The 26,991-nt window shown below is 40.2% G+C and overlaps 2 protein-coding genes across 2 annotated transcripts in view; one reads left to right on the forward strand and one right to left on the reverse strand.

Annotated features, from left to right (window-relative positions):
* The first annotated feature begins 379 nt into the window (after nucleotides 1-379).
* coq6 (coenzyme Q6 monooxygenase) lies at nucleotides 380-26,317 on the forward strand. Its single transcript, XM_048600029.1, has 12 exons — nucleotides 380-412; nucleotides 1,967-2,120; nucleotides 2,997-3,055; nucleotides 9,610-9,733; nucleotides 11,467-11,597; nucleotides 12,967-13,074; nucleotides 13,200-13,262; nucleotides 14,642-14,749; nucleotides 16,341-16,543; nucleotides 18,702-18,817; nucleotides 19,683-19,849; nucleotides 20,277-26,317. The coding sequence occupies exons 1-12, from the start codon at nucleotides 380-382 to the stop codon at nucleotides 20,304-20,306; spliced, it is 1,296 nt and encodes a 431-aa protein (XP_048455986.1). The 3' UTR covers nucleotides 20,307-26,317.
* Nucleotides 24,377-26,991, reverse strand: part of entpd5a (ectonucleoside triphosphate diphosphohydrolase 5a) — a 48,444-nt gene continuing 45,829 nt past the window's right edge. The window contains exons 11-12 of the mRNA XM_048600030.1: nucleotides 25,462-25,577; nucleotides 24,377-24,487 (exon numbers count right to left, since the gene is read on the reverse strand). Coding sequence (XP_048455987.1) covers nucleotides 24,383-24,487; nucleotides 25,462-25,577 — 221 coding nt within the window. The 3' untranslated portion in view covers nucleotides 24,377-24,382. The remainder of the gene's footprint in view (nucleotides 24,488-25,461; nucleotides 25,578-26,991) is intronic.

Consider the following 26,991-nt stretch of genomic DNA (forward strand, 5'->3'; position numbering starts at 1 on the left):
TTTGAGCCACAATGTTTGAGACTTGATTATAAAAATCCAGCCACCCTCTAGTGTAGAATCAAGGGATTGCTGCACTGTTGGAATTGCTGTTGTTCACAAGAGATGTTAAAATGAAACATTATCTGAGTGGTTGTACACACTCTTATGGCAGTAATTTGAAGAAGAGCAAGAATGTTCTCCCCAGTGTCCTAGTCAATATTTATCCTTCTTTCAACATCAAAAAAATGTTATCTGGTCACTCTCATAGTGCTGTTTGTAAGAGCTTGTTATGTGCAAATTGGCTGTCTTATTTAATATATTCCAACAGTGACTATTCTTCATGAGTGCTTTAACTATAAAGTGCTGTGGAATGTTTTGTAGTTATGAAGAGCACTAGAGAATGGCAAATCTCTTTTTAAACTTGTTATTCACTGTGAGACCTTACTGTTCCTATATCCTGTTTATTATTGTACTATTGAATTCACCTTGCCTCTCCTCATGATTCTCTGCATTGAATGTTTTGCAGTGATCTGTCCTCCCTGAAGGTTATTGCTAACCATCCTGATGTTTAGAATTTTTCTACATATAATAACCCCTGCAAACTTTGAAGTTGTATCTAATATACAACCACATCTATATCATTAATGTACATTAAAAAGAACAGACTAATTAATAATGATCTCACAGAATACCTCTGCATACTTGTTTGGAGTCTGCTTTAAAAAAGAAATTCAGCACTACTCTCCCCTTTCTGTTGTTGGCCAGTTTCGTAACCATGCTGCCAGCTGCCCATTTAATCCCACGGATTTTACTTTTGCTATCAAGTAGATGAATTAAATTGTCTCCTAAGCTGTTCTCACTGCTGGTTATGCTGATTGACCAGTACCCAGAGTCACAGAGTGGAAACAGTCCCTTCTGCCCAAACTGGTCCATGCTGACCATGGTGTTTGCTCAGCTAGTTCCAATTGCCTGCATTTGGTCCATATCCCTCTAAACCCTTCCCATCCATGTACTTATCCAGATATTTTTAAAATGTTGCTATTGTACCTGCCTCAACCCCTTTCTGTGGCAAGCCCATTCCATATATGCACCACTCTCTGCGTGAAGAAGTTGCCCCTCATTATTATTAAATCTAATTAAATAGATTAATAAATGAAGTTCTTATTAAATCTATCCTCTCTCATCTTAAACCTAAGCCCTCCAGTTTTCAATTCCCCATCGCTGGGGAAAAAGACTATATTTATTCATCCTATCTATGCCCCTCATGATTTTATACACTTCAATAAGTCACCCTTCATTCTCCTACATACCTGTGGGTTTAACCTCTCCCCTTTTATAAAGTAGTAACATTTGCAGTTGTTCTGTCCTGTAATGCCAGTCCAGAATCCAAGGAAGATCAGAAGACTATGAACAAGAGTTTTAACAATTTTGAAGTACATCTGTACTTCACTCTGAAGTTCTTATTTGGCTCCAGCCTTCCTCCGACTGCTAAGGAAAGAGGACTTGAAACAGTGTCTTTTACAATGTCAGGGCATCCAAATATTTTTGAATTAAACAAGTAGTCTTTGGAGTGAGGTCCCCAATTACCCTGAGTATAAATATGTCCGAGCAAGCCTGAAATACGTTATAAAGGAGTCTGGTTCAAAATGTGTCATCCTAATCAACTAATTATAGAAATAGAAAAATTATAACACAGAAGGAAACCATTTTGTCTTTTGATCCATGGCAGGAACTATTGTAAATATAGCGTGATTACTGCTTTCAAAAAAATAAATAGATTTGGAATTCAAAAGTTATTGGGAGGTAGACAGGAATGTGAAATTCAAAACCAGCAGATCAGTCACAATCTTATTGAATAGTTGAGCAGGCCTGAGGGACTGAAAGTTCCACTTTTAACTATTTTGAATGTTCATATGAATGAACTTTATGCAATGATTGTCTTGTATAGTAATATTAAATAATATTCAAATTAACATCTGTATTACAGTATTTTTATTTCTCTGCAGCTTATGATCCAAATCTGTTAGAGAAAAAGATCCTGCTTTTGGAGGCTGGAAATAAGAAAGCAGACGGACAGCTGCCAGAATTGTACAGTAACCGAGTGAGCGCACTTACTCCAGGCAGTGCAGCATTCCTAAGCCGTAAGTCTCAGTGGGCCCTTTATACTTTTTATTTCAGTTGGTGTTGTTCTGCAGTTGTTCATTTGTGGAGAAGTAGCATAGCTGTGTTAAAGTTAGTCGGTGCTATTGAGCATTGCAGTTGGCTATTCTCGTGTTACTTGCCTAAGTGGCTGTGGGATGTACTTCAATATTCTCTCTGGACAACCTGCCTCTATGGTAGTGCTTCCTCAACTAATTTCCAAAACCCATTTTAATGTTGAAAATTAATGCTATCGCAGAGGCCAAACAAAACCCAACAGAAATAAAACAGCTCACTTCAGTGTATAATTATTAAAGGTCACGCATTAGAGATCAACGCATAATCATATATGTAAATGAGCTATTCAGTAAAACCTGCTGTGAAAGTCTCAGGCTGTCAGAAGATGGCTGCTCTCAGTCATCACATCCTAATTGTCTGCTTTTACCACTGCCCTAGGAAATCTTTTGTATTTAAATACGTATTTATATGGTTGTGTCACAGCATGCTTGATTAGAGCCACTGCCGCAAATCAACATGTCCAACCTGAGGAGTTTGTCTTGTGATTGGTTAATTCCCACTGATGGGACGATATGAGGTCTGTGATTAATATAATATTTTTAATTCCTAGTGATACAATTTGCTGTTTCTGTCACACCAGTTTAGATTGTGACCCATGGTTTGGGAACCATTCCTCTATACAAAGAGTAAAATGCCAAGCTACTTTTTCAGTTACTATTTTTGATCATTGAGGTAAAGGGACGAAGGTGCTAAATGACCAGTATTGCTTGTGCAATGTATGCATACACAAGAATAAAACACCAAAAAGAGACCTATTTTGTTATTTCAGCTTTATGTTTATATCACTTTCCTCTCTGTAGGTTTGGGAGCTTGGGATCATATATGCAACATGAGGTACAAGCCATTCAAGAGAATGCAGGTAAAGCCCCTTGTTGCTGCAGTGGCATGTTTACCTGATTCATTTTCTCAATTTTTTTGTGTTCCACTAATGACTGAGAATTTGGCCATTGAGGTGCAGGCTTACAAAGGGGATAGGCTCATGGTTCAACCTATGGCCTGTGAGAAGTGTTGGTGAGTTATTGCAGACTAGCTTGTAGATGGCACATACTGCTGCCATGGTGGAACTGCCGGTCAAATGAGTTGATTTGTCCTGGATGGTGTTGTCCTCCTTAAGTGTTTTTGGAGCTGCTCTCATCCAAGCAAATGGAGAGTATTACATCATAATCCTGATGGCATTGTGGCATTCAGGAGGACGGTATCTATTGCCTAATTCTTGTCCTTAAAGCCACATAATGCTGATCATTAGTGTGATGGTGTAGGCAATGGTAGTGCCTGTGAAGAGACAGGGATTCTAGCCTGGCTAATACTGGCAGTACTGCAATTACTCCTATTTCCTCAATATATTTTGATTAGGTATCACTGGTTAAAGAACCATCTGTGGACTTTGTGACAAGAGTCTTGAGGGCAGTGCAATCTTCATTGCTTCATCAATAACCTTCTATCCATAGTCAGGTTTGAAGTGGAGATGGTTGCTAATGATTCTTCTGTACTGTTTACAACCCCTCTGAGACTGAAACTGTTTGTGCTCACACACAGCAAGATTTAGACAAGATTCCGTCTTGGTTGATATGTGCTGGAAATATTCATACCACAGAAGTGCCAGGAAATGACTGTCTCTCCTTGATGTTAAATGATATTACCAGTGCTGAAATCTCACAGGTAACATAAAGGGGGTCACTATCAGCCAGACATTTAACAAGACTGCACACGCGCACACAAATCTGACGGGTGATTGGCCTCCAAACCTCCTAAAGCATGTCTACTGTCTAAAAGACACGAGTCAGGGATGTAAATGAAAATTGTCCACTTTTGTCCACTTGCCTGGATGAGTATAGCACCAACAAGACTCAATAGCTCAACAAATCCAGGGCAAAGCAGCCCATTTGATTGGCAACCTTCAGCATTAACCCCTTCCATCACCAATGCAAACTGGCAGTAGTATTTACATGTTGCACTGCAGCAGCTCACCATGGCTCCTCCTGACAGTACCTTCCAAACTCTTGACCTCTACCATTTAGAAGGTTGAGACAGTAGATACATGGGTATGCCATTCCAAGCAAGTTTTTGCCCCAAATTTAATAACGTTCTGACTTGGAACTACATCACTGTTGCTGGGCCAAAATCCTAGAGCTCCTTTCCTGACAGCTCCATGGATGTACCTGCACTAAATGGACTGTAGCCTTTTAAAAAGGCAGATTGCCAACACCTTAACAAGAATATGGGTGATAAATGCTCCCTTGCTAGCAATATCCATATCCATGAATTCATATAATAAAATATTGGAATTAGGATCAACTTCTGAAGATGAGACTCCTTGATATTCACCGTTAACAATAAACAATGGCCACTTGTGCAAGCAGCGGAGTATAATTTGCACCTATGGAACCTTGCTGTACCAAGGAGTCACTGTTGGAGTGAGGGATGAAGGTATTTGGGTGACTTAATCCTGGTTTGGTGAGTAAATAAGAGAGTTGCTGTTAAGATGTGTATATGAACGATGAGTGACCTGATTTTTGGCTTGGGGAAGAAGTCGCTATTAATTGGCCTGAGCAACCCTGAACTAGAGAAGGGATAAATCAATTGGAATCATCGCTCTGGCACTCTGCACTGAGCTTTGATGATGGACATCCCCAGCTCAGAATGCAGCTCAGTAGTAATCAATACTGTGTTTCCTGCTCCATCCCTAACATCAACCATCTAAGCTAATGTGAAGAATAGACAGTTGGATGAGGGGATGCTGTCTGTAGAACATAGAACAGTACAGCACAGTACAGGCCCTTCAGCCCGCGATGTTATGCTGAACTTTTACCCTAAACCTAAGGTCTATCTAACCTCCACCGCTACCTTATACTATCATTCATATGCCTATCGAATAGCTGCTTAAATGCCCCTAATGAGGCCGACTCCACTACCCTCTCCGGCAATGCATTCCCCGCCCCTACCACTCTCTGAGTAAAGAACCTACCTCTGACGTCTCCCCGATATCTTTAAAACTTGAAAACTATGTCCCCTCATAAAAGCTGCCCCCACCCTAGGAAAAAGTCTCTGGCTGTCTACTCTATCTATACCTCTGATCATTTTGTACACCTCTATCAAGTCACCTCTCATCCTTTGTCGTTCTAAAGAGAAAAGCCCTAGCTCTCTCAACCTTTCCTCATAAGACCTTCTCTCCATTCCAGACAACATCCTGGTAAATCTCCTCTGCACCTTTTCTAACGCTTCCACATCTTTCGTGTAATGAGGTGACCAGAACTGTACACAATACTCCAGATGTGGCCGAACCAGGCTTTTGTATACCTGGAGCATAACTTCACGGCTCTTGAACTCAATCCCTCTATTAATGAAAGCTAACACACCATACACCTTCTTAACAACTCTATCCACGTGGGTGGCAGCTCTCGGGGAACTGTGAACATGAACCCCAAGATCCCTGTGCTCCTCCACACTGCCAAGAATCTTTCCGTTAACCCTGTATTCTGCTTTCAAGTTTGTCCCCCCAAAATGAGTCACTTCACACTTTTCAGGGTTAAACTCCATCTGCCACTTCTCAGCCCAGCTCTGCATTCTATCAATGTCCCTCTGTAACCGAGAACAGCCCTCCGCACTGTCCACAACGTGACCCACCTTCGTATTGTCCGCGAACTTGCTAATCCACCCTTCCACTCCTTCATCCAAATCATTTACAAAAATCACAAATAGAAGAGGACCCAGAACAGATCCTTGCGGTACACCACTCGTAACTGAGCACCATGTTGAATATTTTCTGTCCACTACCACCCTTTGTCTTCTAAGGGTCAGCCAATTCTGAATCCAATCTGCCACATTTCCCCCTATCCCATGCCTCTTTACCTTCTGCATGAGCCTACCATGGGGAACCTTATCAAACGCCTTACTTAAATCCATGTATACCACATCCACTGCTCCACCTTCATCCACGTGTTTGGTCATCTCTTCAAAGAATTCAATAAGGTTTGTGAGGCATGATCTACCCCTCACAAATCCATGCTGACTATCACGACTCAAACTGTGCCTTTCCAAGTGGTCATAAATCCTGTCTCTCAGAGCCCTTTCCAATAATTTGCCCACCATTGATGTAAGACTAACTGGCCTGTAATTTCCGGGGTTATCCCTATTCCCTTTTTTGAACAAGGGAATGACGTTTGCCTCTTTCCAATCTTCCGGCACTATACCTGTGGACGGTGAGGACGAAAAGATCATCGCCAAAGGCCCTGCGATCTCGTCCCTCGCTTCCCATAGAATTCTTGGATAAATCCCATCTGGCCTGGGGGACTTATCTATCTTTAACTTCCTCAAAATTCCTAGCACATCTTCTTTACTAACATCAACCTCCTCTTGCCTACCTGCCTGTTTCACAACATCCTCCACTACAACTAGGTCCTTCTCAGTTGTGAATATTGAAGAAAAGTATTCATTAAGGACTTCTCCTATCTCTTTAGGCTCTGTGCACAAATTCCCTTTATAATCTTTGATCGGCCCTACCTTTTCACTGGTCATTCTCTTGTTCTGCACATATATGTAAAAAGCCTTGGAGTTTTCCTTGATCCTGTCCGCCAAGGTTTTCTCATGCCCCCTTATAGCTCTCCTAAGCCCTTTCTTCAGCTCCTTCCTGGCTAACTTGTATCCCTTTAGAACCTTTTCCGTTCCTCTTTTCCTAAACCTTACATAAGCCTCCTCCTTCCTCTTAACCAGTCATTCGACCTCTCTCGAGAACCATGGCTCCCTCACTTGACTGCATCTTCTCTGCCTGCTAGGGACAAACATATCGAGCTCATGCAGTATGCATTCCTTAAACAATCTCCACATTTCTGTGGTGCTCTTCCTTGACAGCATCTGTTCCCAATTTATGTTACCCAGTTCTTGCCTAACTGAATTGTAATTACCCTTCCCCCCAATTGTAAACTTTACCCTGCCGTATGTACCTATCCTTATCCATGACTATCCTGAAAGAAACAGAGTTATGATCGCTACCGCCAAAATGCTCTCCTACCAAGAGGTCTAACACTTGGCCTGGTTCATTGCCAAGCACCAAATCCAAAGTGGCCTCTCCTCATGTTGGTCTATCTACATACTGTGTCAGGAATCCTTCCTGAACGCACTGGACAAAATCTGCTCCATCTAAACTATTACAACTAAAATGTTTCCAATCAATATTTGGAAAGTTGAAGTCACCCATGACTATAACCCTGTGACTTCTGCATCTTTCCAGTATCTGCCTCCCAATCTGCTCCTCTACTTCTCTGCAACTATTAGGGGGTCTGTAAAAAACCCCCAACAAAGTGACTGCTCCTTTCTTGTTCCTGACCTCAACCCAAACTGACTCTGTAGACATATCATTCTCGAACTGCTGCTATACTTGCCCTGACTAGCAATGCCACTCCCCCACCTCTTTTTCCACCCTCCCTATTTCTTTTAAAGCATCTAAATCCCGGAACTTCCAACAACCATTCCTCTCCAAGTTACCCAAGTTTCTGTAATGGCCACAACATCGTAGTTCCAAGTGCCGACCCATGCTCTAAGTTCATCCGCTTTATTTCTGATACTTCTAGCATTGAAGTATACATACCTCAAACCATCTCGGTGTCCGCAATTACACTCCATCGACCTCATTTCTTTATAAGCCACCTCACTCCCTGTTGTGTCTGTTGGAAGGCCGAATACCTCGTCCTCTGAATTATAAATCCGGTTCCCCACCTCCTGCCAAGCTAGTTTAAACCATCCCGTGTAGCTCGAGCAAACCTCCTTCCCAGGATATTTGTTGCCCTTCCGGTTCAGGTGCAACCCATCCTTACTGTACAGGTCCCACCTTCCCCGGAATGTGCTCCAATTATACACAGAATGGAAGCCGTCCCTCCTACACCAGCCCTGTAGCCATGTGTTTAGCTGCACTCTCTCCCTCTTTCTTACCTCGTTATCACGTGGCACTGGTAGTAATCCAGAGGTAACTGCCCTGTTTGTCCTGGATTTCAGCTTCCAACCTAACTCCCTGTACTTGTTTTTCACATTCTCAGTCCTTTTTCTACCTATGTCATTGGTACCAATGTGTACCATGACTGCTGGTTGCTCACCCTCCCCCTTAAGGATCTTGAAGACACGATCCGTGACATCACAGACCCTGGCCCACAGAGGAAACATACCATCCTTTCATCTCGTTTGCTTCCACAGAACCGCCTGTTTGTGCCTCTTACTATCGAATCCTCCACTACAATTGCTCTCCTATTCTCCCCCCTTCCCTTCTTTGCCACAGGGTCAGGCTCAGTGCCAGAGACCTGTCCGCTATGGCCTTCCCCTGGTAGGTCATCCCCCCAACAGTATCCAAAACGGTATTCTTATTATTGAGGGGAACGGCCACAGGGGATCCCTGCACTGTCTGCCTATTCCCTTTCCCCTTCCTGACAGTCACCCAGCTACCTTTTTCCTGTACCTTGGGTGTGACCACCTCCCTGTAACTCCTCTCCATCACCCCCTCAGCCTCCCGAATGATCCGGAGTTCATCCAGCTCCAGCTCCAATTCCCTAACATGGTTTTTGAGGAGCTGGAGTTGGGTGCACTTCTCGCAGGTGAAGTCAGAGGGGACACCAGCAGTGACCCTTACCTCCCACATCCTGCAAGAGGAGCATGCAGCTGCCCTAGCTTCCATTCCCTCTACTCCAGATTTCCAGAAGAAGAACAAAAAAAAAAGCCTTACCTTACCGAACCTCCACACAGTTTTTTTTGTTTAGAGGAGGAGGACGGGTGGGAGACACTACACGTGTAGTGTTTCGGTTTTAGCCAATGCCCGAATTTATCTGTTTCTTCCTGGCTAGCGTTCCCTCCACACACGCGCCGCTGAAAACAAGAGGGCCGCTTGCTGCAAGAGGTAAGTTTTTTTTTATACAGGGAGAAACAGAAACCACCTTACCTTCCTGTTGGCACTCTGGCTCGCGCTGCTGCCGCTGAAAACAGAAGATGATTATTAATGTGAGCAATGGAAGAAAGGACAGCATAGTTTGCATTTCCAAGTGATTGCACAAATTCTCCTTGTCTAATCTCATCACCTAACTTGATATGCTAGAGGAAGAAAATAGAAAATTGGGAAGACAAAATGGAGTCTTGATCAGGGTTTTATAAGTTCCGTAAGTGATTTGGTGGTAAAGATAGAAATCTTTTCTAGTTGCTTATGAACTGGGAGCAAAATGAAGCAATCTTAAGATGAGTGCAAGCCAACCATAATTTGTACTGTTACGACCTGACGTGAAAGACAAGAAAGGACATGAAAACAGACCTATTGAATGACCCAGCTGATGGACAAAGCTGAACAAACTGGTATTCCTGGATCCGTTGTTGAATGGTTTGCTTATGCCATGTTCTATTAACTAAGCAAGTGACTCCAAATTTCACTTGTTTTCTACTCAGGTTTGGGATGAATGCTCAGATGCAATGATTACTTTTGATAAAGCTAACCTGTTGGAGGACATGGGCTTCATCGTTGAGAATGATGTTTTATTGTCAGCTTTGTCTAAACAACTGACTGCTGCTGGTAGGTGTTGACCTCTCTGAAGGTTTTAAAAACTGGGTGCTGAGGTAATTACAGTGCTGTGAAGAGTAAGCAATGTGTCAAGTGTGTTTTTGTAATTTCACTTCCATTTGGATTTGTTCACTTCTTTTCTAAAGGTACTGACTGATGTGATTCCCTAAGTTTAACCCACCCTTCAGTATCTTGCTTTAGCATCTGTCTTTCGCAGATGATACATTAAACTGAGGTTCCATCTGATCTCGGAGCATAAAAAAAAATCATGGCATTGTTTTGAAGAAAAGGTGGAGTAAGTCCTTCGATATGGCCAAATTTATCCCTTCAACAAAAGTTTTTAAACATTCATTCATGGGATCAGAGTGAGGTCAGCATTTATTACCCATTTTATAATTGTTCTTGAGAAACATAGGAACAAGCATAAGCCATTCGACCCCTTGGACCTGCTCCGCCATTCAATATAAACATAGCTGATCATCATGCTCATACCCTAATCCTGCCCTCCCCCATATCCTTAGATCCCTTTAGCCACAAGAACTATATCTACCTCCTCTTTGAAAACACATAATATTTTGGCCTCAGCTACTTTCTGCGGTAGTGAATTTGAGTCTCACCATTCTCTGGTTTGTCTTATCTCAGTCCTAAAAGGTTTCCCCCTTATCCTTAAATTCTGACTCCTGGTTCTGGAAGGTGATGGTAAGTGCAATCCTGAACTATGGCAATCCAGGTGTTGTAGAGTCACCATGTGCTGTTGGGAAGGCAGTTTAGGATTTTGACCCAACAAAATGAAAAACATGGTCATATTGCCCCAAATCGGGACAGCATGTGCTTGGAGGGAAGCTTGCAGATTGTCGTGCTGCCATGTGTCTGCTTCACTTGTCCTTCTGGGTGGTAGAGATTGCAGATTTGAAAGGTGCTGCCAAAGGAGCATTGGTGGGTTGTTTCCTGTTAATGGTATATACTGCTGCCACTGTGTGTCAGTGCTTGACTAGATGAACTGGTCATAGTCTCATTGCTGTATAAAGATTTGCTGCTGCAGGATGGAGCAGGGAGAAATTTTGCTCTCCTTCAGGAGCAATAACTTGCATTTATACAGTGCCTTTAACACAGTTCAAAAAATCCCAATACACTTCACAAAAAGCTCCCGAGTAAACTTTGACATGGAACCGCAATGCATACAATCAAAATCTTGGTCAAAGAGGTAGCTTTAGAGATGCGAGACATGAGCAGCGAGCTGATGAAAAAGCATGCCATGACTTAGGGTCCAGCCAGTTAAAGTTAGCCAGCAATGGTGATGTTGATAAACATCAGGGATATGCAAGAGGCCGAAATTGGAGGAGCACCAAAATATTGAAGAGCTGTCCAACTTGCCTCTTTAGTTCTCTTCTGAGACAAGAGTTTTTGGGAGGGAATTCCAGAGCTTAGCCAAGGCAGCTGAAGTCATGTTTGCCATTGATGAAGTGATTGATGCACAAGTGACCAGATTTGGAGGAACACGGCTATCATTGGAAGGCTGGAGGATGGTACAGAGGGGTGAGTGAGAGATTTAAAAACAAGAATGAGAATTTGTAAATTTGAAGTGTTTCTTAACCTGAAGCCAGTGTAGGTCAGTGAGCATGGGGGTTGGGAGTGAATGGAAATTGGTGCGATTTAGGAATCCTTCCCACGGGACATGAAGGAACTCTAGGGCAGGTGGTGAAACTGCAGAGAAGCTTGATATAGATTTGTGCTCTTTTTCTCAGACAGGGTGCATGTGTTATACAGAAGCAAAGCGGTGAACTATACCTGGCCAGAACCATGCCTGTCACCTGATATGAATCCATGGGTGCAAATTGAACTGGCTGATGGGAATAAACTTCAGGCATCAGTACTGGTAAGCAATAGTGAAATTAAAACTCTCAGCATGTGGAGAAGATGCGATGTTTTTAATTTTTACACTGTCCTCTTCCTAGCTAGAGGTGTCACTTCATTATGGAGTACACGTCATTGGGCACTATGGTCCTTCTGGTGCCTTTGACTGGTTGTTAAAAAAAAAAATTGACAGACATCCTCAATATTGGGTCAGATATCCCAGCTGATTCTGATCCTACCCTCACCTGGCATCTGCTCATGTTTTTTGAGAGATGAAGCCTGACCAATTGTCTGTGTTTCCTTTGCTTTCTTCTCCCATCCAAGTTTGGAGATATGAATGTCTAATGGAATGTCCCTGGCACTGTCCCAACAGTCCTGCATTTTAATTTTGGGACCTTCTATTGTGTTCCATGCAAGATGGTGCTCTTGCCTCACTGCAAACATTCACCCATTACCTTGCAATTGAAACTTGGGTGTGTCAATATGAAATAAAGCTCAGAAAATGTGCTCAAGGCTCTAGAATCTGTAAAGAGAAACATCATGCTAAGGCTTCAGGTGTAGATCACCTTGAAGGTGCACGGTTTATGACAAATCCCAATGTGTATTTTTATGCTGTTATTTTTTATCGATATTTGGTCAACATTATTATTTCTTATTGATCTGCAGCAGGAAGGTTTGTCCCATGTGCATTCCATACCTTGCACACTGGTTGAGTTGAGGTGTTCAAGGAGTGCAGTGCATGGTGTTATGTCTCTTGGGACAGTGCACTGGAAGTTGAGCCCTGCTATTCCTAGAGTCATCACAAAAGTTAAAGATTTTAAGAAGTACTCTTTCCCAATTTTACCTGTCTTTTAGACCCAGATTGACAGAAAACATGGACTAGGTTTTTGCTCTCAAGAAAAACTACTATTTATTACAAGTAATTAGAGTCTATATACAGGTAAGCAATTATGAACTGTTGGCAAATGGCCCTACTAATTAAAACTAATCCCCTTTTAAACATGCACATGCACACACGCATGAAACCATGTAGCTTTCCCCATTTCCAATATCTTTCCGGCAGGGAGTGTAATATAGGAGTCTAATGATCTGGTCCCGAACAGTGCTTCTCTGGAACTAGTAGCTAGGAAATGAAGGTCTACATGCTTCTCTATATCTGTACGTACTTTATTGTGCACAATGAATGAACTGATTACATTGTCATAATTATCCCCAAATTAAGTTTACCCATGATGTATCAGTAATGTAATGTCAAAAGTCATCTAAAATGTCTGGACTAGAGGATCTGGGTAAAGGGTTGGGTAATGAATCATGTCCATGTTGATGTAATGGCTGTTTTCTGATCAGTTAAATTCGATTACATTACAAGGTAATATCTTTCATCCAAATAGATTGGTGCAGATGGTCCAAACTCAGTGGTACGGCAGTCCGCTGGTATTCAGACTATGCAGTGGAAATATGATCAATCTGCTGTGGTTGCTACTCTTCGCCTTGCTGAAGTAAGTAGATGACTGGGAATGTACTTCAACAGTTGACAGATGTCTTTGCATAGCTATTTAATTTGTGAATGAAGTGTGAGGTTGTCATTGGTTCCAACTAATTTTTCTTCCTTTTAAATCTTTAGCCTACTGACAACAATGTGGCTTGGCAGAGGTTTCTGGTGACCGGGCCGATCGCAATGCTTCCGGTATGCTTCACTCTCAATTTGAATTTACTTTCTGAAGTAAGATGCAGATTCTCTAAAATCATTGCACTAAAAAGTTTGTCATGAAATCAGAGATCTTGATTAAAATGTTCCTGATTGCGCAATCATTTAATTAGTACATCGTGTTGAAAATATAGTATTTACAGCTTAGAAACAGTTCATTACCCAATAAATTATTACTATTATTTGTTTCACATGATCCTCCTTCATCAAACCCCGTCAACCTATCCTTTTAATCTTTTCTCCCTTGTGTGTTGTTTAACTTTCCCTTTCATGCATCCATGCTGTTTGCCTCAACTACATTTTCTGATAGTGTGTTCATCTTTATGAAGTGCTTGAATCAATGCTTTTGGTGCAGGGATTCCTCAACAGTAAAAGGCCAAGGTCTATCTCGTTTACCTTCTACAATTCTACTAATCACATGGTACATGGATAATGTCAGTTGTTGACTCATTGTAGTGACCAACTGGTCCAGACATAAGATGAGGAAACCTCCAATGGTGGAGAACTTTGGGAATGTTTGGACTCAAAGCCACCTGTTCCTTAAAAGCATGCTGCACTTAACCATCTGTCATGTCTCAGATGACTTGACTATTCTGTTTGCACGTGAATAAATCTGTACTGGGTACACAATACACAAAGGAAAAAGAAACTGGGTTAAGGGCGGAGAAAAATTCTGGGAAGGCTGTTCAGTGGTGCAAGGGTACCTCATCATTATTTTGCTGATTAGTATGATGCTTCTCAGTCGTCCTACTCGGATGCTTCACTGATTTGCAAGAGGCACAGGGTAGCTGGTTCACTATAAAAGGTCTCTAACACATCAATTAAAAGTCACGGCTTACAGCAACAGCTGAAGGAAAGACAAAAGTGCTAAGCTCTGGTGATCTGAAGGCTTGTTTACAAGCTGTTCAGCTACATGAGGACCATTCACATAACTGTTGGCAGGCAAGAGATGTTTGTTATCGGTAACTGGTCACTAGTATACAAAGTAATTCGCTACTTGTTGCCAGCCTAAGTTCCATTTGTACACAACCCCTTGGCTCCAGTTTGTCTTCAACCATTGCTATAACTAACCCGCAGCTGTGCAAACAGGGTTCACAATGAGTATTTGCTTTCAAACCAGGCAGAAATCCTTCTATTCCCTGGTTTTAAAACAGTTCTTTCTTCTTTCAGTCCACAATTTAAACAAAAACAAAAATAAAAAGACATGGTCTTTACAATGGACTTTACAAATCAATTGTTTTGGGAGTTGTGACCAGCTGTAACTAACTAATTTTGGCAAAGAGTAGGCTGCATTTTGATATCATTATAGAAGAATGATTACGTCCTATTGATACAATCCTTGAACTGTGTCTCTCTAGCTCTCTGATGATCTCAGTTCCTTGGTGTGGTCAACTTCTCACCAGCATGCATCTGACCTGCTCAGTATGGATGAAGAGACTTTTGTTGATGCTATTAATTCAGCTTTTGTAAGTGGAATGTGAAGATGGGGCTACAGTTGAATTGGGATTTACAGGTTGGATATTAGTCCATGCAGAGTGCACTGAATTTGGTTCAGGTGATGTTCACCCATGTGAGAAAGGAATAAATAAACTAGACTTACTGTTTCTGTTCAGTTGAGCTCTAATGCCTATCTAATTGTCTGTTATTAGCGTTGGTGCATAGGAACGCGGCCTGTCTAACTCCTATTGCCACAGGTTTTGTTCACATCTATATGTCAATTTCTAAATTATCTATGTAAGCACTTAGATTTGAAATCTTGTATGTAAATAGCAGTTTTTGAACAGGTAATTGGAGGTTCTGGTTAATAGGTGACACTATGGAGCAATATCTGAAGTCTTCCTGTTTTGTCGCTGTTTACTTCAGACAATGAAGCAGGGCAAGACGATGAATAATCCATCAGCAATTATTTATATTTATGGCATTCAGAGTAAAAGGATATGGTTGGTAAAAGGCATTGAATTGTTTGATGAGCAGTGACCATATTGAATGGCCGAGCAGACTCAGTAGACTGAAATACCTACTCCTGTTCCTAAGTTCTGATATTTATTATTTAAAAATCAATGTTTACTGTGAAGATTCTGAAATGAAAACCTGAAAGCAAAATTTCTCCTTCAAGAGAGGTTGAAAATTGAGGGGGGAAAGAACTGAAACTTCTGTTGCTGTGAATTTAAAAAAAAATCACCTTCACATGGTCAGATTTTATGTATTAAGTGGACTCATGTAAAGGTACGCTCTGCAAACCCATGCCTTACTATTTCACTGCACAGGTTGTGATTATTTTTTTCTGTATTGCCTTGAATTCTTCCAGATTGTGAATATTCTCCTCCTATGTAGGCAAGCTGAGACTTGATTGAAACAATTAATCTTTTATTTTTGTCTTCTGCACTTACATATTTACTCATGCTGCTGTGTTTCTACAGAACTGGCAGCCCTCCAGCACTTGCCTCTTGATAGTGGAATCCATGTGTGGTGGGCTACTTGTCCGTGGGGCAGATGGTCGACATTTCAGCTAAACTTGATTTGCCTTTTCCAGAACATTCTCATACGTTAGTCATCAATTCCTTGAAGAGAATGCATAGCCTTCATTTGGCTCTGCCTCATCATTGTGGCAAAATCAGCAATTTACTATGCAGAAAACTGTTCAGTTTTGTTGTAGTTCACCAGGTTGGTGCCTCTATACCTGGGTATTGGTTAGCTGAGTTGGCCAGAGAGCTGGTTTGTGATGCAAAGTGTCACCAATAGTGTGGGTTCAATTCCCAAACTGGTTGAGATCACCATGAAGGCCCCACCTTCTTGACCTCTCTCTTGCCTGAGGCATGGTGACCCTCAGGTTAAACTCAGCACTTGTCGTCTCGCTCTAATGAGAGAGCAGTGTTATTGTCCACTGGGACCATGGCGATTTTACCTCAGTTCTTGAGCAAACGTTTAAGATGTACTTTAAATTTGTAACAATTGCATTATGATAACAGTTTGATTTGTGATAAAATGGGGCTAAAGTCCTGACTTATGCAAAAAGAAAAATTTTATCGGTGGATATTTTCTGCTGTTTTTTTGTAGTGGAGCAATGAGAATCACACTGAATTCATTGACACTGCAAGCTCCATATTAAAGACAGCTTTAACGTTTCTGATGCCATCGGGCACATCAGTACGCCAGCTGCCACCAAGCGTGGCTCATATTGACCCAAAAAGCAGGGCTATATTTCCACTTGGACTGGGTCATGCCACGAAGTATGTCGGACCACGTGTTGCTCTCATCGGGTAAGATAATGGAAAATCAATTCCCTCCTCCCATCTCCTTACGTAATAACCGAAAGTCTAGAAAGCCAACCTGTGTGCTGGTATTAACTTTGGGAGGTGACACTTTGAATGTTGCACGCAACTGCTCTGTGGGTCTTTGGACAGGACAGCAAAAACTTGAAGCTGCCCTTTGAAGAATCCTTGTACCTTATCTGTTCATAGCAAGGCAGGTTGAATGCCGCAAATGTCTGCTCCATCCATGATTATGTTCCCACATGACCTTGCATCTACATTTAGCTTCTTTAGGTTTTGGAATTTGCTCCCTCAGCCTCTCTCCTTTTAAAGAGCTCCTTATGAAACCTGCTTATATAACTCAGTTTGTTTGATAATGCTCCTGTCAAGTGCCTTGGAATATCTCACTGTATGAACAGTAGAGTTTAAATATAAAACAAAGAACTGCGGTTACTGGAGATCTGAAGCAAAAGAAACAGATATTGCTGGAGAAAACCAGTGGGTCTGGCAGCATCCGTGGAGGGAAAACAGTCAATGATTGGAATTTAGTGATCCTCCTTCAGAAGTTCTGAGGAATGTTAACTCTAATTTCCCTTCGTAATTTAAATGTAAACTGCTGTTGGGCAATGCAAATTTAAACAAGTGCTATTGTTAGTGGAGCAAATTGATGGGCTGAATAGCTATTTGTTCTCCTACATCTTATCCATCTCAAAATCAAAATTTTTGCAAAATTCGAAGCGAGGATTTTTAAAAAAATTCACTCATAAGATGTGGATGTCACTGGCTGGGCCAGCAATTATTGCCTATCCCTCATTGCCCTTGAGAAAGTGGTGGTGAGTTGCCACCTTAAACTATGTAGTCTACCTGCTATAGGTGGACCCACAATGCCCTTAGGGAGGGAATTCCAAGATTTTGACCCAGCTTCAAGTTTTACTGAGGATCTGAGAAAGACTGATGGAAGCAAATTCAACAGTAACTTTCCACAGGAAATTGATCTCTGTTTAACTTGGGAAGCCATAGGAAAGAGTGGGAGTAATTGGTAGTTTTCGCTGAGCATGGGTGCAATGGACCAAATAGTTGTCTTTGCTGTATTATTCTAAGTTTTATTAAGTAACAAGAACCAAAGTTGTCGTTGGAGAAACTGATTAAATAGTTAATATAATTCTATGATGCAAGGAGCTGTATTAGTACACACAATACTGATAAAATGACTTGATCTTAAATGGGCCTTTGGTTCATATAGCATCCATGGAATTTCTGTCAACACTTACACAAATTAGTTTTTAAACATGAAAACGTACTTGGATTTCAGATCTTGTCATGAACTCAGAGCGTGCCAATGTGCATTGGAATCGGTGAACTTTTTTTTAAACTATGGGCACTACTATCGTATAGGAAACAGGCACCCAATTTGTGCACAGCAAACTTCCACAAACAACAATGTGCTGTGGACAAGAATTTAATGTAATGACATTGTTTGGGATAATAAGTGTCATTGCGTTCACCTGAGTGAAGATGAATATCTATTTCATGTTTCATCAGAAAGGTGTCACTTCCTACAGTGCATCATTCCCTCAGCGTTGTGCTGGAGTGTCAGCTGAGACTTTTATGCTCAAATTTGTGGACTAGGACTTGAACCCACAAGTTTTTCAGGCCAGAGAGATACCAAGTGAGCCATGGTTGACAATTTTGAAGTTAGAAAACACTCCACTTTCTGAAAATAAGGATCAGCATCACCACAAGCCCTATTCAGATGAATAAACAGTTAATCTGTTTTTGCTGTTATAGGTTGAGAAATGTACAAAGAGATATTCTGCTAATGTTAGTTTATCTCCTTTTGTGGGCTTCAATTATTTGATTAGTTAGCTTTGCTTCTATATTATCATTATCTGTTGCAAGAATAAAAGTCCTTTTCAATAAGCCAGGTGAAAAATCCAAAATCATTGTCCTGCTAAATAAATTTCAGACTTCCGAACAATTTGAACAGATAGTGTGCAAAAAGGTCTTGGTGTTATATTTTGATTTTCCTTTCTCGATTAGAAATGACGCAAGTAAAATCTGGTTGTCTTGATATGACTGGGTCCTCCTCCTAGTGACTTGGTAGGAAAAATTGTTTCATTTGCTTAATAAATTATTCTCTTAATTTGTAATTGCTCTACTTCTATAGGGATGCTGCACACAGAGTTCACCCATTAGCAGGGCAGGGAGTCAACCTGGGCTTTGGGGATGTTGCCAGTCTCTCTCAACATCTCAGTGAGGCAGCCTACAATGGCGAAGATTTAGGTAGGAAAACCTTTGTCTCTGGCTAGTTTAACTGTAAATGGGGTCATTTTTGGCAAAGATGGCTGGCTAAAAAACACCAGGCTCTCCTCTTAAGAATTCTCAATTTAATGCTGTCTTTGCAGACTTTACAAGTTTGCACCCTGGATATCCGATTTGGTTGCTAATTCCTATAATTTACATGACTTTTTACTTCCTTCCCTGACCCACTTATCTGCCAAGTGTGGCTGAATGTGAGCAGGTAACTTGCCTGAGGTAGGAGGTTCATGTGTGTGATTAGTATGTCTGCATTTTCCTCCCAAAACCTGGCTGATTAACTAAGCTTCGTCTCACTGAGTCTTCCTCAAGGCAATTATGAGCAAATACAGCATTCTGATGAACCGCTGTTTAAAAACTAGGAATAATTGGACTCGGGTCTGCCAAAATAATACACTGCCAGAGTCAGGATAATCTAGTGCATGATGTTCCTCTCCATTAATACTGCCCAATGCAGGTGGATAGTTGTCAGCAATGCTGACCTTTTCTTTTTAAAACTCGCAGTAGCCAGGGATGCTTTTCATTTTCAGTATTCAAACTGATACCAGCTCAGCACAGATCAAAAATTGAACCTAGCAGCTTTGGGCAACAGCATGAATATTAGTAGCGCTTAAACCTTATAGGCTATCACAGAGTTGGGGTGAGACTTCCAGCAGTTCACAGAATTGTGCAGGAAGGGGACTCCAGTGTGTCTGCTTTATAGTCCTCAGTCTTTTACTTATAATGCTTTATAACTTGTTTATGCAAGTACCATTAACTAGTGGAATTGAGTTGACTGCTCTGTGTTTTAACCACTGCCTTCATCAGCCACTGTCTTCTCTTGTTTATCCAGGATCCACCAACCACCTCAATGCATTTGAAACAGAGCGTCAGAGACATAATCTCCCTGTCATGGCTGCAATAGACCTGTTGAAAAGGTTGTATTCAACCAAAAGTATACCACTGGTCTTGCTGAGGAGTCTTGGTCTGCAGGCGACAAATGCATTTGTACCTATTAAGGTAATCAATTTATTTTTGGCAGCATGAAAGTTATGGAATAAAACACTTTAAGACCCTGATTGAACATTTCCACTGGTCTATTAATTAGTAAGAATTGACACCTAAATTTGGTTTGGTACTAGAAACAAAGGGGAGAATGGGGCATACGTTTTCATGGGGTTATCAGAATGTGAGCTTGCTTGTGGATTTTGTTAATTTAAGTAGTGCTTAGACGACAAATATTAAAAGCTGCAGAAAAAGCCGAGTTGTTTCCGCCAATGTTGCTCTTACACAACCTAGAGGCCATTGTAAAATTACATTGACGGAAGCCTGGGGGTAGGATCGTGTGCTCTCATTTCGAGGATATTTTTTAAACAAAGTATTTGAATAAAACTGGCTTGAGTTATGTTTGACATGTTATTAAAACACCTTTTCTATTATTTTCCAGGAGCAAATCATGGCATTTGCCAGTAGGTGAATTGTATTCTGCATCTACCCTGGATTTCTTCTATCTGTGGAGGATGCTGCAAGTCTGGCTGCTCGGAAATTTTTATTTTGGGTTCCTGCTGTTCACTGTAAAGGACTGATTTGTTATCTTTTCTAATTTATTACATTGGAATTGAATACATAGTACAGTACAAATCAAATATTTACTATCAAAAATTCCTTGGCAGGCTGCGTCTAACATACAGTATGGCACAGAGCTGTGTACAGCATGGGTGATGAATGGTGCAAGAAATCCAGAAACATTTAGAATGACCTTATCACCCAATCATTGATGAAGTTTGTTTGTGATTTGTGACAGTCCAATGCATTGTTACATTGTATAAAGAAAAACACAAATTAATTCAGGCCCGCGAATCTTAACAAGTGGATTAAAAGGAGAGAAGGCTCATAAATCTTAACAAGTGGATTAAAAAGAGAGGTCACTTGAATGCTTACATGTATTGAAGTGTTCTGCTTTAGACTGAAATATACACTGTGATCACTGTCATTTGTTTATGGGAAGGGAGCACAGCAACTTGTTTTGTGTGAACAGTATGCACGAACTTCACATAGTGGTGTATGTTGAACTATTACTGTGTTTCAAGAAATCTGAACCTGTTGTATCTGATGCCGTCTGAGTCAGTGCAGGGTTAAGGTAAAGCGAGAAAGCAAACTGAGACAAACACTAGAAGAGGGCTAATTAACACTTGCAAATGGTACTTTTATAAAATAAGGCCAAAGAGTGAAATTACAGATCAGAGACGAAAGTAACACTCATGTTCTGTTACTAATTTTGATGTACATACATGATAAATTGTGGACTGATATTGCAAGTGGTGTCTTCAGAACTGACAGAACTTCTGAAGTGAATGGTCACAAAATAGCAGGGTTTCTAAAAGTCAAGATTGCAAATTAAGCAGATCTTTCAGATGTTTCCTGGGTAAACTGCAGATACAGATGGTTGTGTGTCACTTGGGCTCAGTCCATCAGTGAACTTGGGTATAGATTGACTTTCCAACTATTTTTACTGGAGCAGGATGCATTTGCTTCCAGAGTTCAACTTCTGACCTTTGAGTGCTGTGGATTTTAAAATCTAGCTTTAATACTTCCACGAATACAGTGAATTGAGATGAAATACAGATGAAAATCTCACTTTGTCTGTTAACTTTTTTTTAGTCAAGTTACCTTGGTATCTGTTAATCTGGACAATGGTTTAATAGGTACTATTTTTGAAAACTTATTGCACTCCAAAAGCATATTCATTGTCCTGTTTTAATATAAATCACTATTATTTTAGTACAGTACCAGTTGGTAATTTAACAGCCTGCTTGCTAATGTTTTATGGGTCTGAAGACATCTCCTTGCCAAATAAGAGATTTGCCCCTGAACCATTTTTTGACTTTGTACCTAGGTACATGTGACAATAATAAATCAAATCAGTGAAAAGTTTTGTACCGACAGATCATACCATACAAAGTACATTACGGTAATAGAACAGAGCAAGGAATACAATGTTACGGCTGCAGAGAAAGGCGCACAAAGAGCAAGATCAGTATTAAATTTAAAATTTGAGGAGTCCATTCGAAAGTCTAATAACAGTGGGGGAAAAAGCTGTTCTTGAATCTGTTGGCAGTGTTTAAGCTTTTGTATCTCGTGCCCGATGGAAGAGTTTTCTAGCCCATTAAATGGTTTTAGAATAGGGAAAAGTGCTAGAATCTATTATAAAGGATGTGATTGTGCTATATATGATCCTGTGCGCTTCAATACGTAATAGTATTCCCTGCTTATAGAGCTGTATTCTGGAAGGATTAAAGATTAATGTTTAGCTTCTTAGCTGCATAGTCTACTGGAAACCATGTTGCACAACAAACAGCCTACCTTAAGCATCCTTACCTGTTTCAAATAAACCCATCCTTCAAATTCAAGAGGAAGGTATTGTCAGTAAAACATGTTCCAGCTTTGTCTTTAGTTTGCATCAGAGATGCGGGAGCTAAGTATATTTTATTAAATATAGATTTATTTCAACTTGAAGTGACCATGTTCAAAGTGGTAAACCAAGTGAATAGCTGTGCAGGAACTTTATTTTAAATTGCCACTGCTGAAGCAGGTGGGACTTCAACCCAGGTTTTCTGACCCAGATGTAGGGACGACAGCATTGCACCACGAGTCCCAACTGGTATAGATAAAATGGAATTGTCTGTCGTTCAGAGATTGTGGAGCTGCTTCCAAATGTGGGTGATGCAGTAGAAAGGAAGGAAAACAGCAAGAAGTACCCTACTTCTCAATAACCATTTTTAATTTTAAAAATCTGTAGGTTTAATTCATGATATGTTTAAACATATTTTAATAAGTTCAATTCACACCATATGATCAGGACATTGAGAATATTACAGTGTGTAGGTGTCCTGAATTGCTCAATGAAATTACTGCAAGTGAACATTTTATATAAAAATCACTTTTTACAGCCATCATGCAGTTAAAATGTCATACAAGTGCAATATACATCATTTTGTACCAGGACACAGAATATAACCACAATAATTTAGCAGTCACGTGAGAATCTCTCTCTCTTTCCCCAACAATACTCTCCTACTTTGAAAGCTTTTGTTGGTTAAAAGCTAGACTCTGAAAATGAAACAACTTTGGTCAGAGATATTTAAATTTCTGAGACAGTGATTGGACAAGAGAATCTGATGAGCCAAACCCAGCAGCCAGCTGTATAGATCAGAAGATCAATAAATAGTGTGAAACATACTCTTGGCACTACATTTACCAAAAATGCCAGTCAAGTTTGGCAACTTTCTGGCACAGTTTGGATTACTGGAAGTAAGCTAGTTGAATTAAATGTTTAAGTTACATAATTTTAATACCTGATCAGACCAATTTTTGTTACAGTTACTTAAAATTGCAGTTCAAAACAGTATGGTAAGCAGAATCCTGAGTGGTCTTATGAACAACATCATACTGCTCCAGGTTTTCATAGAGTTGCAACTTGTAAGGAAATTATGTAACAGATGAAAGTCTGGTTAAGGCAGAGCTTTGGATGTACTAGTGATTTGAACCTTTTGAAATTCAAACTTATCGAAGAGCTAAATTGACTTACAAGGTAACATATCTATTACAGTCATAATTAAAAATCTACATTTAAATACATTTGTGGTTTTCGAGGAACAGTATTTCCCAACAATCTCTTCAGTGCTTAATTGCTTTATATTTATTTCCCACTTCCTACCACCTCCAAACAATTTGATATCAGATAATGGTCTCCTGGCAAAATAGGTCCAAGTTAAAAGTCACTGGGAGGCATTCAATTTTGGTTGAGAATAACAACTTCCCACATTCTTCCGGTTAAAATGCCAATCCCTGGCTTTCCCCCACTACTCTCTCAATTTACTTGTACAACCAACGCTGGTTCTAATAGGAAGGTTTAATGTTGTGCTTCTACCATTGTAAGTGATTTTAAAAAAAAATCCCATCAACTTTGAAATCAAGCTTCTAAGAAAAATCTACATGTAAAATCAAATTTGCTGTAATTTTTAAAAATCTAGGCATGTTTTCACTGAAACTCTAATCTGAACATGTTTAAAAATATCTGCTGTAATTGATGAAGGTTTAGAGCTGATTTACGTCAACATTTTCTTTTGCAGACTTTTGAGTTTTGTTAAGTAGGAGCAAGCACAAACCAACTTAAGTTATTAATTCTGAAAAGGATTAAAGTATATCAAAGTTTCTCTGCAAGTCCAGTAGAAGAGAGCATAGCACAATTACTGCCCATTGACTTTTTGGGATTGAGGTATTGAGGATTTCCACTATCAGATGGCAATGCCATCAAATATATTTTATTTTTCTGCTAATTTTATCCAAGACAAGTCAAAAATGTGGCAATATAGCATAGCCTCCTCCCACCCCACTTCCTCATGAAATAATGAGACACGCAGTAGAAGGGAGCATATCTCCGAGTTGTTTTCAGTGAATGGCGTCCAGTTTGGATGCAGACATAAATCAGTGCTCAGACTTAAAACAGGTAACGATCATGTGGGTCAGTGCCCCCATAAATAAAGTGTCTCATTAGATTTGCTTTACAATTCGTGCAGTGCTCCTCAGTGACTGGATGAGGTGGAATGCTGCTCCTAGTGCCCAGCTAGTTTCAATATTATTTACTTTCTTGGTCAGCTGTGAAAATAATAAATGCAAGAATGATAAATACTACAATACAATAAATGTCAATCTTCAGCAAGCCCAGGAAAGATTGGGGCAGAATTGAGTGGGAAGTCACAACAAACACCATACGATTTTACTTATAGGGCAGAAGTCTTTAGATAGTTGGACTTTCTGCACGACCACAAAGTCAATAGGAACCTTCACATCCCCCTGCCTTAAAAAAAATCCATCATCACCACGCCCCTATCTGTTCCTAATGGATATCTCGCAAACATTTAACATACTTAATCTGGGAAGGAATTCCCGTCTTAGAGATTGGCTGACAGTCACTATTCCCAGCTATACCACTGGCAGCAATGGACACTACTGGAACTACTCCAAGATCCACAGAACAAACTGCCAAGAGCACTTGACACCAATTACAAACAAAAGTTATTTATTTTTTTAGATATAATGCCCAAATGATTTTAAAACTTAAAAGCAGAATTTTATATTCTCCAAATTCTCTGGCAAGTCTTTGGATGGGAACCATAAAATTCTACTTAAGTTCTAAAACCATCTAGACGTTCTGGCCAAGAAAAAAATAAATAGTTCTAGTTTGTAATTGGTCTCAAGTCCCTTATTGTTCTTGATTAGTAAGGATATCAAAGGTCACAGACAGAAGGCAAGAGAATGGGATCGAGAAACATCAGCCATGATCGAATGGCAAGGCAGACTTGATGGGCTGAATGGTCTAGTTCTGGTCCTATACCTTATGGTCTTAAAAAGATTATTACACAGTTAAGTTGTACTGAATTATCAATGACTTGGAATAAACAGAAGACAATTTGATAGAGGGATTCTGTATTAATAGTCTAGACTACCTTTATAAACTTGATAACAAAAGGAACCATTTCTGTAAAACTCAAAATTGAGCCACTAACGACTTTTCTTACAGTCTGTCTATTGTACATCAGAAAGTGAAGTCGAATAGGCAGCACATTTACCTGTAGTTCTGTGTTATCATGGAATCCAAAACCTTCCTTGAGTAAGGCAGTAATGTATGTCAGATCCATGCATAGAAAGGGACTACCTTTGGTTGCTTTACTGAAGTTTTCACACACTGAGGAATTCAAAATTCATAATTAGACAACAGGAAAACAGGAGTGATTTACTTTCACTCTGATCTTTTAGGAGAAATTGTACTGTAAACACATCACAACTAGCCGTTACTTTCCTGTACTTCTTAATATACATTTTTACTCCTTTAAAAAGGGCACTACATTCATAGAAAAGTACATATAGGAGTTACAACACAGAAATAACATTGTATCCAAGAGGTCCATGCTTCACATGAGCTTTCTCACACCGTATTTTATCTAACCCTTCCTCTCTGGTATTCATCTAGCTTTCTCTAAAATACATTAATGCAATTCATCACTAACGATGTGATAAGATGATCAAGAATTTTCTGCTGAATTTGTTAATGTAGATCTTATTTCTGAGTTCTAATGAAGAGTTTCATACTGGACTGGAAACATTGATTATTTCTCTTTCTATATATGCTGCCAGACCTGCTGAGTTTCTCCAGCATTTTTTATTTTTCTTATTTCAGTTTCTCCTGATTCTAGACTCTGTGACAAGTGGAACATCTTTCTAAGTCTACCCTATCAAACCTCACCATAATTTTAAAGATGTCTATTAGTCACCCCTCAGCCCTCTCTTTTCTAGACAAAATTAAACCGTCAGTTCAGTCTTTCCTGACATGTACAACCTCTTAGTTTATCAGTACACCTCCCTTCACCATCTGAAGAAGCAATGCTCTGAAAGCTTGTGATTTTAAATAAATCTGTTGAACTATAATCTGGTGTCGTGCGACTTTTGACTTCATCTGTGTAAATCATCTTTTGTACCTTTCTCCAGGCCTTCCATGCCCTTCTCATAATTATGGACACTAGGACTGTGCTCTATTGCTTTGTCATTGTATAACCATTTGAATAGATTTCGGTTTCGTAACAATACCTAGATAGGTTTCAGTGTTGGAATGTGATTGTTATTGCCAAAGTCGCCAGTTACTAAGCATTACCTAGTTATCCATAAGAAGGAGGTGGTGTATTGTATTCTAGATCTGCAGTGTGTGCAGAGAAGACGTTTCCACAATATTATTAGTTTGTTCACCTTAATACCCTTTGGGGTAGGCGATGGCCTAGTGGTATTATCGCTAGACTATTAATCCAGAAACCCAGCTGATGTTCTGGGGACCCAGGTTCAAATCCCGCTTCGGCAGATAGTGGAATTGGAATTCAAAACATTAAAAAAAGTCTGGAATTAAGAATCTACTGATCACCATGAAATCATTGCCGATTGTTGGAAAAACCCATTTGGTTCACTGATGTCCTTCAGGGGAGGAAATCTGCCACCCTCACCTGGTCTGGCCTATATGTGATTCTAGATCCACAGCAATGTGGTTGACTCTCAATTGCCCTCTGAAATAGCCTAGCAAGCCACTCAGTTGTACCAATCGCGACAGACGCAAA

This window comes from Rhincodon typus, chromosome 8 (assembly GCF_021869965.1).
Source record: "Rhincodon typus isolate 14 chromosome 8, sRhiTyp1.1, whole genome shotgun sequence".
NCBI classification, from domain to species: Eukaryota; Metazoa; Chordata; class Chondrichthyes; order Orectolobiformes; family Rhincodontidae; genus Rhincodon; species Rhincodon typus.